Genomic DNA, 13,520 nt, shown 5'->3' on the forward strand with positions numbered 1-13,520 from the left:
TTATGACTGACAGGAGTGTCTGCTCTGGGGTGAACTTTTGATTTCCTCCCCTATATACGGAGATAGCACACAGCTGTTTTCCCCCCACGACAATCAGCCTAATGCGCCAAGCATTAGAGGCACTCGCATCTCTTCAGATTTTTGACATTTAGAAACAGGCTGGAGGAAAAGAAAGAAAAATAAATTAAGAAAATTAAATTTTCTATTCCTGAACCTATAAAAACACTTTCCTAAAAAGGGTAGTGTCCAACGCGTCCCTTTTCCTTCTTATGGGCATCTCTGAATTTGACACTCTCACACATCACTTTTCACCCAGGTCTTGGTGCTGCTCTCGGAGGGCACCGTGCTGTGACACCCAGCAACGTACAAGAGCCCACTCATGGAATAACCACCACCACCAGTATACGTTCCCATTACATCAGGTGTTTTTTTCCAGAAGGGGAAAGTCAGCAACAGTTAACCGTTAAGTTCTAGCCAACAAGTGCAGGATATTTCTGTTTCTCTAACAGGGGCACTAGGATGTTTGTGAGATTTATAGTTGAGCCGTATAATAACATTTTTTCAAGGAATATTTGAACAGCTGCCATCCACCCCAGTTTCGAAATGCAATCATCTTGATATGCCCTGCGACTAAAAACAGCCTGTGACAGGAAACTCTTTTGAACACAAATGGCCTCACCGATTGCCACAAACATACTGGACACAGTAATGAGTAATTTTATGGTTCAGATGGGGAAGAGAGTTACTCCTCAGGGATGATTCTGGGATGACCTGCCGGGTGTATGACATGCCAGGGAGACGGGGTGAGATTCTGCCCTCTTAGCTCTCCTCAGCTTTGGCCTCTGGGACGAGGCTAACGGGGAGGTTAGTGTGCACATTCTGCCCATCTTTGTAATGTCTAGTTTGGACTTTCAGACTCCTCTTGTCCTCAGAAAAGAAAGTAACAGCAGCACAGGTATGTCTAGTCTTGAGTTCTTTCTGCCAAAAGAACATTAAAACATGCTTATTAAAATCAGAAAGATTCAGGGACTGATGCAGATACAATACAGGAAAGAACAAAAACAATAAAAAAATGAAATCCTCTGCTTCTCTTTTGAACGAGTGCCCAAAGCCAATCAAGGCTGGCTTGGTTGAACCTTTCTGCTGACTCCAGCAGCAAGGAGCAGGGCCTGCCCACCTCCCAGTGAAAGAACATATCCATAGAAATTAGAAATGATTGTTTGTGGGGGAGGAGGAGGAAAAGAAAACTCTCATGTGATAGTCTGAAATTACAGACAATAATGCAAGATTCTTAGCTACACTAAAGAATCAGTTTAAACTAGATCAAAACTTCTTTTTTTTTTAAAGAAAGATAATATTTTCTTTGTTTCTTTGTCACTGTTCAGACTACAGAGAAAAGGTTTCTCCATCTTCACTTCCACAAAGCACATGGTAGCACAGAGTATGCCAAGACTGGTTCAGATCAGCTTCAACAGTTCCAAGCAAGCAAACATCCCTGTAAGGCAGGTGAACCATTCTCCTAAATTAAACTGCAGAATCCTTCTCAAATAAACAGTAGTGTTCCTTGTACTGCAATGGAAAGAACGATTTATGAATACAGAAAATCTTAGGCAAAAAGCATAGAGGGGGGATTCTTCGGCAGAAGCACAAGAGAATTAAACCGAACGTACTGGCACAGCATCAACAAATCTTCCAGAGAAAGGCTGACAGTCCTGCACAATAAATCTGCTCCCTCTTCGTTACAAGCCTGTCTGTGAGAACACTCTCCACTAAAAGCATTGCTATAGCAAAGTTCTATTTATAGCAATCCTCATGGCAATTCCCTACTTCTTCTCCTTCCTACCCCTTTTCAACAATCACAATGATTATCGCTCTTGGATAGTATTAAAACAAGGGTCAAGCTTGTGTTTTCTAATTTTAAGAAATGGTACGTATTACACAGAAGGACCAAAGAAAAAGTACTAAAATAGTGACGTTCAGGTCTTACTAGTGTGAAGTCAGTTCACGTGCATATGATTTTTCTTGATTTTGCCCCCTTTTCTTCTTTGATATCCTTCCTGGAGCAGAACCAGCCACAAGGCTGCTTATCACACCCTAGGGAGAATACACGCACGTACACGTCCTTTCGTGTGCGTGCCTTCAAGGGAGTTTTAAGGCAGAGGCTTTTGAGGGACTCATGAGGAGCCCCTGATTGACAGTTGCAAAATCTGTGCTCCTCTCTTCTTGCAGGAACAGGTACAGAAAAGACAACGGCAGCACAGTATTGTCTCCCCAACCTCACTTGAGCTGATGAAAGCCTGGCCATTTTTTCCAGCTACATTAGTTAGTCCAACAAAACATACTAACTACCCCTACGATCCTTTTTTCTCTTAATTCTTTTGATCCTTACGGCCATAACATTACCGCTGTTGCGACTGATGCTGCAACATTAGAGATGGCGTCACACCAAGGGAAGGTGGTTTGTGTTCTTTATTTGTTCGCTCCTTGATCTCTGAAAGAGAGTGGCAGTTGTGAGAGTGGCAGGTGGCAGGGGAGTTGCATGCAATTCCCACATTTGTTACAAAATGGAGCACTTCTTGATCACTGTCTTTTTAACGAGCAACGAATCATCCAGGAGTGAGGCTGTATGCGTGCAGTGAGATTCTCTCTTTCCTCTCTTTATTCTCCTATTTTCAAAATCAAAGATTCTTCCTTGCAGTTATATTCTCCATATGTGTTTGAATTTCTGGGCCAGGACTAGTGGCATTTGAGGATTACAAAGAGAAAACCAGGGCAGGGACACTGTTCTCGTGGTTCCGACCCTTAGGCACAGGTTATTCAAATCGCTGGGAGAGAAAACAGTGGAACCAGAATGCTCATTATTTTTGTTCCCAGGAATTTACACTTCTGAACAACAATTCTGCTGACATGCACAGGTTACTAAGCCTTCAGTTTGCTGGATGCAGCTCCAGTTTTAGTACTCCTATGAAAGCAGCTGTGTCTAAACATCTCCTTTCAAACACTAACTGTTTCCCCTAATCACTCTACCCCAGACGAGTGCTGTCCCCTTATCCCTGCTTCCAAGCACATTCAGGGACCTCAAAAGCTGTCACAAACAGCATCAGAAGCTCAAGGCAACACAAAACCAACCTGTGAAGTGTAGGAGCAGGATCCTGATTAGCCAAAGGGCAACCCAAAAGCCAGAAGCCTCTGCGAAGAGTAGTAGTTAGGGATTTTAAAGGTATCTGGAGTATCAATACATTGAGACAAGCCAGGGAACAGCTACATTATATATTCCTCCTGATTACATTTTCACTATACTATTTCAATTCAAATAGGATTTTCATATTTTTTTCCCATTAAATTAATACACAGACTATGTACTTTGAAAACATTTAAAACAAGCGACGTTTCAACTTTCTTCAGTCTGATATAAGCAGGTGTCTGCTTTTACCTAAAAGCTACCTTTCCAGTCTGATCTTTCATCAAGTAATTCAAAACTGTGAACTCTTTAAGTTCCCCAGCAAACAGCAGAAATGAGGTGGTGACACCTCCCTCACTGACTCCAGCTATAGTGTCAGTTTATTCTTAGATCGGATTACAAAGACCTAACCAGGTGAGTGTATGTGTTATTAAAAGGAAACCAGCCAAATGCTAAGTAGACCCGCTCTCAACGTCTTTTTCCATTCATCTTTAATGTTGCCTTACCTCGAATCTGTACATTTTCCAAAAACTTCCATGTTCTTATGAGTTTTCAACTATTAAACCATAACTGAAGCCCACAGAAACGCGATATTCACAACAAAACCCCAGCACCTTCTGGAGTGTGAACAATTTGCCTTGGGGAACGCTGCTGTTACGATAATGTGGATTTATTCTCCATTTATAAGTAAGAGTGAACAAATCCTAGTGCAAAACTTCTTCTTGTCATCACAGTTAACAGAAAACAAACTATCACAAAGGAATGAGATGTCTCTGGGTACTGATTATGCACAAAATGACTTCCAATTGAGTTTTGTTTTGGAGTGTGAATAAGAAATTATTTAACAATACCGATGTTTTTCAGTAACCCCCTGGCAAGCACTTTAGAATTTCTTATCTTTCTTACAGTAAATGAGACTACTCAAAATTACCTGCTTGTTTTTTTTTACCAAATGACAGTATTTGGTACTTCTGCTTACAGATGATGGAATCTGAAAAGTAATTTCTTCCACTTTCCCGACTCTTTATGGGAAAAGTGGTCTTTTGTGCTTGTACTCAGTAAAGCACGCAGCGTCGGTCCAACTGTAAGTGACACATAAGCCTCCAGCTGTGAATTCCTATATTACAAATTTTCACTTACAGCTTCAAACGCTGGGTTTAACAATCACAGATTATTTTCTGAGATTCAGTTTTAAAAGACACATACTCAGAACAACAACATACAGGATTAATGAACGTGAAAATGCTCTTTTGCTGAATTTCTTTCGATGCTCAGCAATTACATATTTGCAATCACAAAGATGTTACACCTTCCTTTATGTATTATATCTTCTATATACATAAGAAAGCATCATATTAATCTTCATTCTTTTATTTCAATTGCTGCTCCTGCCATTTAGGATCTTCATCCTTGAAAGGTTTTTGTATTATTTTCAGTGGAAAAACCCTCTAAAAGCCACATTTCTACTGCCAGTAATCACTGTACCAAGCTCTGCAGCCAAAGCTGGGGGGATGTAAGTGTCAGAAGCGCTGCCAAAGCTGGCAGCCCCAAGTACCTGTGGCAGGTTCCTGACCCCCAGCAGGTACTGCTCATCCAGCCGCAGCTCTCTATTTCACCTTTCATGGGAGCGGACAAACTGAAGTATACAGAACTTGGGCGGGTGTGAATGAAACCTTCGGAAACATTAATAAAAACCCCAGGTTGTGTTTTAGTCTCTCCAGTGCTTCAAAGCCAGAAAAAAAAAAAAAAATCAGAATGCTAGACAGTAAAACCTGTTAAGGTAATGAAGGATTAAGATCAGTAATACACACAGGCTGCCCACAGCTACTTGGCACCCAGCTTGATTTGCCATGTTAAATGCCCCATCTCAATGGGGCAGCAGATGCGAAAATGAGCAGTGTTAACACCGGCTAGGCCAGCTAATGTTGCCTCCCTCACCAAAAATGCAGTATTTTAACATGAAAGGTTGACTTCTTGTATTTAATCTCTAGCCAATTTTATTTCCTGAGGAGTTCCTTTGAGAGCGGTGGTTAATAGGAAAGGCGCTATAGAAATAAAGAATACAGTTGATTGATTGCATATGCAAATCTGTGTGCGAATTTTCTTTGGGGAGGGGGATTTGCAGCTGAATGGGTTAATGATAAAAGCGATTGCTTGGTTTTTTTCCCTTCTTTAGATTTTTTTTTTTCTTTCCCAAGCTCCACAGCTGAAGGAGATGGGACGTGAGAGGGGGGAGGACAGTTAGGGACAGAGAGATTAAAAAGTACAAAGCCATTTTGACTGCTTAAAACGTTTCTGGCAAGCCTGATAGCGCCGGTGGCAGAGGAACTCAGCACTGCCTTGCGGGAGGACTCGCCTTCAGACGTGACTCTGAGACAACCTTTTTCCTCAAAGCCTCCACTTTTCGTTATTTGGAAATCAGACAAAGAGCAAGAGAGGAGCAAGCGAGCGGAGGGAGCAGCGCAGTTATCCTTTTCTCAGGCACCGGGGCGCGAACGGGAAGGATGCCTATGTTGTGAAAGGCTGGAAAGGAATAAAGAAACAGAGAAATAAGTAGAGAAATAAAAAGGCAGGAGCCTGAGCCCTCCAGAAGCAGTAAACCTTCCCTTCTTTTCTTTTCCGTGATATCTTTGGAAGCTGCTGCTGAGGCATACTGAAAGGGGTTTTTGTCAGAAGCCCTCTCTGCAGATGTCTTCTGATCCCCTTTGGAGGCATTTCAGTCCCTAATACAGCTGTCACTTTCTCCCCGCTGCTCTAACCAAAAAATGGGGGAAAATATAATACTAATAAATTTCTGCCTAACCAACCGAACTGCCACTGACAGCCACCCACTGGGGACTCTGGCCTGCGCGGGACACCCCGCTGACCGAGAGAGAGGCCCAGGGCTTTAAACTGCTTTCACGCCACATTAGCACCCCGCCTGGCAGAAGCAGGATGGAGGAATCCAGGGCTGTCTGATCCCCTGAGCTACCGGGAGCCCCTGCCTTCTCCCACCCTCCGTCCCTCCTGCCGTCGCTGTGCGAGTGGAAGCCAACAATACTTTTCTCTCGATGCAAATGCGAGGGAGAGGGAGGCGAGGAAGCACCTTACCCTCGCCCTCCTCCCTCCCTCTCCCCCGCTTTGTGAGTTCAAGCACATAATAGTGAAAGCCAAGGCCCATCTGTGGCTTCTGAGCAGACTTTGTCCCAGTTACTTAGGCTCATCTCTAAGCCTACTTTAGGCTCCCTGCAGTTTAATGCATCTTTAAGAATTGTCATTCCATCGCTCCCTCGCTCGCTCCCCTGTTCCCGACCCACCTGCTCTCAGCCTCCCTCTCCTCTGGGTAAAAATTCTTCACATTTGAATGAGCATATTTTCACCACCGCTTGGCTCGGCAACGCCCACCCCCCCGGTCCTTCACATCCATCCTCCTGATGAACGAAAACTGGGCTGGAGCAGCTCTTTTCCCGTGTTATTACTCACAAGCTCTCCCCTGCATTGCACAGCGAGCCGTCAGCGCGTCGGGCTGCCCTGGGACAGCCTCTCGCTGCTTGCTAAACCCGCCGCGTTAAAATTTTCAGTGCATTTGATCATTTCCAAAATTCAGTTCTTCCGCCTTTATTCCCTCACTTCATGGTGCACAGAAGGGTAAGGATCAGGTAAGAAAGATGAAAAAGTACATTTTGTTGAGAATTACTCACTTATTTTACTTTTTTTTTCCCCTCCCAGTGCTACATGGAGAACACTGAAGGCCTGATAATTTTTAAAAGCACTGAACACATGGAATTCTGAGAGCTGCTGGTTTGTGCTCAGCACTTCTGAAAGGCAGATACAAGTTCAGCATGAAAAAAATCCCTGAATTACCTTTATCTACACCTATTAATATTTATTTGTAGTAAGACAGCACCAAGACAGGCACAAACAGAATACATAATACCCGTCCCCCTGGTCCCTGACGGGGGCAGGGACAAAGCCTTCTCCATGGCTGAGACCAGGCTTTTTCCTTTGTTCTGTCCCTCCCTGTAGCAGGGGGCACGGCCCCCTTTTACAATGACCTAGGGTTTTACTGGACAAACCTCTGCTTCTGCAAGAACTTAAACTACTGGTGATCTCCACAAGTTTTGGGTTTTGATCCTCAGGGAACAGGAAAGCTTTTGGCAGCACATAGATACGTGTACATCTGAAGCAGGTGTTTTATAGACTCTTCTCTACTAAATATTTAGTGTATGTCTGCCTGCACCTACAGCTGAAGAGATAATTTTCAGTCTTTGGTTTCTAAACAGATAAAGCAGGAAGAAGATGGGAAGGAAAACAGCAACTTAAGGATGTAAAGTGACTTGCTGAAAGACACGACAGATCAGGGATAGGACACAGAATAAATGTCCCACTCCTATTTTTGAGGATTTCCCCTCTGATCAGGATCATTTCAGTTTCAATGACGGGGGGCTGGGAGAGCTTGAGTACAAAGGCATCAGATCCTTCAAGGGCAGAAGCGCCAGTATATGCAAAAAAAGCCTTATTTCTTGAAGCATTAGAAATCTGTAAAGGAAAAGACCTTTCTCTGAGGCATGGCAGTCCTTTGAGTTGTTACATGGATGGCAGATCCACTTAAATCTGAAAGCTGGAGAGCCAGCTTCAGCCAACATCTGACCATCACCTCTGATCTTCCCTCCTTCACACGGAGTCAGACCTTTGCTTTCATACCCTGGTAAGTGACAGCGGCCTTGAGCTGAAATCAGGAGTGGAATTGAAGATAGAAGTAGCTTTTCTAATTAAACATCGCAGGGTCCATTCCAAAGTTGAGGAGCACAGCAGAGCAGAAACGGTGCTCAAAACCTAACCTTAGGATTTACTTCAGCCAACAAGTCACTCCAAGTAGAAGGAACTGAGCCATTCGTCTCCCTCCCTGCTGCTGTGCGACCGCCTGCCTGATGCTGATACAAAGCACCAGCGACTCTGACAAGTCCTAGGTAAATCCCACATTGGATTTCTCCACTTCCTCAGTGCTACAGCTCTGACAAACTTCCCATGACACTGGCAAGACAGACATTTGCAGAAACCCCAGCATAACATATTTCTCTATACAAACAAAAAAATGTAATACTCAGAGAGAACAGCTCCGTACTGGCATGGAACAGTACAGCTTTCTCCGGATGGACTGACAATGCTGTTTGATGCACAGAAGAAATCCTGCTGGAAATGCACTGGATTTGCTCACAGACCTGATGCTTAAGTCTTAAGACCTCTTTGCATTCAGGCCAGATATGAGCAGAAGGATAGTCTTCCGAAAATAAAGCCATTTATAACATTTCTTGCACACAGAACAACACTGACAAAAGTGGAAAGATCCGTAACTGCTTTGAAAAAATCGGACAAATTTATTTTGTGAGGTGAAAGTGGGAACTTGTGTGATAGCCTACACGCTCACTATCAGAACACGCAGTAACTGCGATCTGTTTCCTGTGCCCCATTTCTGGGCCGATTGAAAAGCAAGTAATTCCCAATAACAAATTCCAAGCAGTGTTAAGGCTGCCTCAAACAGGCTGCTGTTTGCAACTCACACATATTCTGTACTGCGTGTATCATATGACATATGCTGTAAGAGTGGAAGCTATCTGAGGCTGCAGTTTCTAAAACGCTGCAGTGGGACAGATTCTCTGAGCAGTTTAGGGGTTCAAATGCTCCATTACAAATGCTTTCCCTGATCAGCCCAGTCATAAAGCACCAAATCCTCACTGTGGCGTATATGAGCTTGTTTTACTGAAATTCATGGGATGATGTTGATTCATATCAGCGATGATTTGGCTCGGTCTGTCTGCAAACAATGTAATGAGGATTATCTGCCCATACAAGTGATCGGTCAATATACACACAAGACTGTAGACCTTGAATGAGGCTGAGCACTACACAGAGCAAGACTCTCAAGAGCCCGAGTCACTAAGTTCACTCAGACACTTGGGAAAATTTCACCCGCCGAGCTATGTACTCTGCATTGTCCCTAACAACATGTACTGCAGAGTGAAGCAGGTGGGAAGTGTTTTAAGAGGCAGGGTTTAATAGGTTTAGCGAGGATTAATAGAGTGACACTGAGAGGCTGGGGTTCAGGAACAGCACTGTGCCACGCTATACTCAGCATCACAAGGACTTTTACAAAAGTGGATGAATAAACAAGCTCAGCTAAAATAAGGCTGTGTATATATATACCATAGGCTTCTACTGGCACAGCCCCTTCTGTGAGGGGTGAGGAGAGGTGGGCCTTTGCGGGACAGTGCTGTGCCAGCAGAAGCCCCTCTGTGCAGACATGTTTATACTGGCAGCACATACTTTTGGTTGGAAAGCTTATTTCATGTGTGTGCACTCCAGGGAAAAGTGTTACTAAAACAGTACAAAGAACAGCTTTGCCAGTACAGCTGATTCCATAGCAAGAGCACTTTGTCAGTATGGTGTTTTTTTTTCCCTGAAAAAGTACTTCTAGCATAGCTTCCTTAGCAATTCTTAGGTTAACCTTAGAGTTGACTCCAGCTTTCACACAGGACTCAGAACTTGATTTGGAAAGTTAGAAAAAGCTCCTTTACAATAAACCACTTGAACCAACTTTGCCTTCAGGAAGGGCTCTGTATCTTTGACGTGTTACATTGCTGGCCCATCTTCAGCAGCTGTGTGATGTAATTAGTACTTAATGTTCAGACACAGGTAGTGACAAAGTAAAAACATAAAATTATGAGTATCTGTGTCATGGAAGTACTCAAGGCAAATAAATGAGGCATGGAATTTAGTTATGGCAATGCAAGGACTGCCGTCAAGACATCAAGCCTACTTTCCAGATGAGAATGTCTGGGCAAGCACTGAATCTAACTGCTGTGCTGCTTTGTCCAACGCTAATTATAATCATACTTCCAGTTCCCCACCCTGGCAGCAAGCACTTTTGGGGGGTTTTAGGCCAGAGAACGGATTGAAGTTGACACTGAAATGTAATATTTTGCTGTCTAAACCCCCAATTTCCTCATAAATAAAATTACAGGAACTCTAAATAATGTATTTCAGATGCTAACCCTTTGAAATGGGAAGCACTCTTCGTCCAGCCTCATGATGGAGAAAGAAGGAACAGCTTCTAAAGAGAGGCTCTCTGTAGACTACTCTGAACACTGTCCCGGTCTCATTACCTCTCCCAGATTGAGGAGAAAAATGCAATTGGCCATCAATTAGAAAGAGTTCCCACTGAACACGCAGAAACTCAAATTCATTGTTAGCTCATTAAAAGTGCTAACATTTGTAAAGGTTCAAATGGGCTTTTCAGGCCTCAGCCCAGCAAGAGATCTACTCCTGTTGCTTGTTAGATAATTGTCAATTACTGACTTTAAATGCTTTGTGGCAGTCTAAATGAGGAACTAACAGCTCTTCACAATCCAATAAAATCAGGTGAAATTAAGATAAATGAAAATGTTTTACACAGTATTCCAAATAAATGACACTTGGAAATACATGCGTATTAAAAATGTATGATCTCCGAGTATTTGCATGGGCACGCTTCGTGCCTATAACCACCAAGAAAGTGTCTTATGAGATGGCATGCAACATTTCAAAGCGGCCATGCATCAAGCAAGACTTTATAAACCTCTGGTAGCTCTTTAATCTTGTTCTAACAGACTGTTTTAAAGACTTAGAGTTATAGCCAAATCATTTACAACCCAAACCACATGCACGTTTCCCTATACTTTTCTTCTCATTTTCACAAAACGTTAGTAACAAGAGGCATTTGTTCAGAACACAGAATTCCTTTAGTCAGCACAGGTCTGAAAAGACCACACTGTATCTGCCACACGTCTCTTCTCTCTCATTCCGTGATCACTTCCCTACCTGCATTCACCTAAGGATTCAACAGCATGGCAGGAGTAGGATGTACAGAACAGGGGAAAGTAAACTACTATGCTTGTTTAGAAACGAGCATCTTTGTAACAAGAAGAAAGGTAAATATTTTGCCTGGGGTCTTGGAAGAATACACCTAACTTCCCTAAGTACATCAAGAACTCCAGCTTCTACAGGAGAAAGGTGCTGTCATTTAAGTGTGCACAATTACCATCCGTTCCACCGCGCTGACCCTTACTGACAGCTGTCTGAAGGATGCTGGAAGAGAGTGAAGGGGAGGGCTGAATCGTTGCCTCCCCTCCCTAACAGAGATCCCTACCATGTGAAGAGGAATGTATTCTGAATATCCCAGACACTCTTCATGGTGAATTTACTACCTGACAATCAAAAAGGAAAGGATTAAACAATAGGCAAAGCATAGTAAAAGAGGGAGAGACAAGTTAGAAGAGGAAGGAGAGGGAATGTACTTGAGCTTCCACTATTCAAAACAAAAAAAAAAGCTCTATTAGATTTTTAACCATTCTTAGGTAGTTTCAAAGAGCAGCATGTTTGGGGAAATGAAACAGAAAAGCAAAAGGGTAGCTGCAGCATTCTGTGATAACTTCACCTCATACAAGAAAAAGGTCAGATAGTTTAGCTTGCTACCCCTGGATCGGACTTTATCTAGAGGTGACCCAGGATCTCAAATCGGACTGCAAGGTTACCAAAAATTCAGTAGTTTCCCTCATATATATGGTATCCCCTGTGCTCCTGCAGCATATTCCATATTTCACACCGCTTAAAATTTGGAGAGAAAATGTAGTGTTAAGAGAAAAGCTGTCTCAGAAACCATGTGCAAAACTGTCACTGGCCAAAGAGATCTACAGACTATGCTGAACTTCTGCCTAAGCAGAGGTGGGAAAAAAACCAGCAATCCTGTCCTAAATGTGTTTAACCATTAGAAGACCAAAGGACACATCTGCCTCCACCATTTCACATAGTCAAGTTTCAAGACCACCAATTAGCGTTCCTGTTTGGCACAGCCACAGGATGCCACATCAGCAGCACCACGGAGAGGTGGGTTGGCAGAGAGAACAGGCACTGTTCCAAACTCTCAGACAGTTTTTCCTGGTATCCAGGCAGATGCCTCTACATAACACGAACTGGTCTGTGGTTGCCAGTTTTCAAATACTACTGTCCTCCAGGACCCAGGCATGTCTGTCACCTTAAGCAAATAACTGCATGTTCCAGCAGTCTCCTCTGCTTCAAACGCTGTAAGAAAGCCAGCTATCCGCCTGCTGAACTTGAAATGAAGATGTATGATTAAAGTCCTAACAGCCAGTCAGGAGCTAAAACAGCAGGCCCTGATGGTTTATTACCTTCCTGGAAGCTGGAGCTGATATTCCCAAACCCTTTACTGACCTGCTACATGTAAAGCACAGTCCCTCAGACTCTCCAGCTCCTTATTACTCCTCTTGCCTCTGGTCTGTTTTCCTGTTGGTTTGCACTGGAGGCTGGTTCTGCAGAGAATCTCCTAGTGCACCCAGCCGCCATCACCACCTCTTGTCTGGACTGTGGCTGTTATTAGATTTAGTGTAACGCTAGGAATATCACACAGAAACTTTCGGATTATTAAGCATGGATTTCTGGAGCAAACTCAATCATGTAATGTAAGCACTAGCTGGCAAACGGTAAGTTATTAGAAAAACCCTCAAAGTAAGAGGAAAAACTTTGAAACAGCTTCTTTTGCACAACTTGCATCTCAGCAGTGGTGATAGGGGTGAATTAATTACTTCAGTTCATTTGATTTCTAGTGTTTAATATGCCACAGCTCGTCTGGAGTCCTCGCTTTTTGCCTAGAGTATCTGAGATTGCCAAGCAGTCTCTCATCCTTGTACTGGACAAGCCCAAGACAGTTTAGTTTCCAAGATCAGTAGGTGCATTGAGTCTACTGTAATCAAAACAGTTCTGGGCTATGCCCCCCAAACCACCTCAAGCTACAGCTCTATAAGGGGGCCTTTCACACTGTATATTTTGCTTCCTTATAGACAGCTGCTACTATACGCTATTACTAATATTATTAGCACTGAAACCTTACTCTGCTGTGCAGTTTACAAGCAGATCAATACACCATTTTCCCTCTCACCAGAGTACCATGCTGCTTATCCGTTGCCTCTAATGCACTGTTTGGCTTTGGCTACGAGTCACAGAGGCAGGGAAAACAGGGCAAAAAGCTCAAGAATCTGCTTGATGAAAATCACTTGTTAATTGTTACCGTACCTCCAATACTCATGCAAATGAAGAGATACAGTGAGTTCCTAACTGTGATTTTCTCTTTTCCTCTCCTAAGCACCCAGGAGCTTGTTTCTCTGGCAGGCTGGAGCGGGCTTGCCAGGGACAGCAGAAACTCTGATGGTGCTGCAGCAGTGGTACAAGGCAGTCCACTGAGGCAGACGCCGGAGCTGCACAAAGCCTGCTAAGGTGACACAGCACATTCGCTGCTGCCAACGGATGC

At 43.5% G+C, this 13,520-nt stretch overlaps 1 protein-coding gene across 2 annotated transcripts in view; it reads right to left on the reverse strand.

Moving 5' to 3' along the window:
* HS6ST1 (heparan sulfate 6-O-sulfotransferase 1) overlaps positions 1 to 13,520 on the reverse strand; it is a 188,304-nt gene that overhangs the window by 68,065 nt on the left and 106,719 nt on the right. Inside the window, exon 7 of one of the 2 annotated variants that reach the window (XM_086618445.1) lies at positions 12,476 to 12,499. The exons of the other annotated variant lie outside the window; for it this stretch is intronic. Within the exon in view, the coding sequence (XP_086474571.1) occupies positions 12,476 to 12,499 (24 nt within the window). The remainder of the gene's footprint in view (positions 1 to 12,475; positions 12,500 to 13,520) is intronic. 2 annotated transcript variants of the gene reach the window in all.

Source organism: Tauraco erythrolophus, chromosome 11, assembly GCF_009769465.1.
Source record: "Tauraco erythrolophus isolate bTauEry1 chromosome 11, bTauEry1.pri, whole genome shotgun sequence".
Classification (NCBI taxonomy): Eukaryota; Metazoa; Chordata; class Aves; order Musophagiformes; family Musophagidae; genus Tauraco; species Tauraco erythrolophus.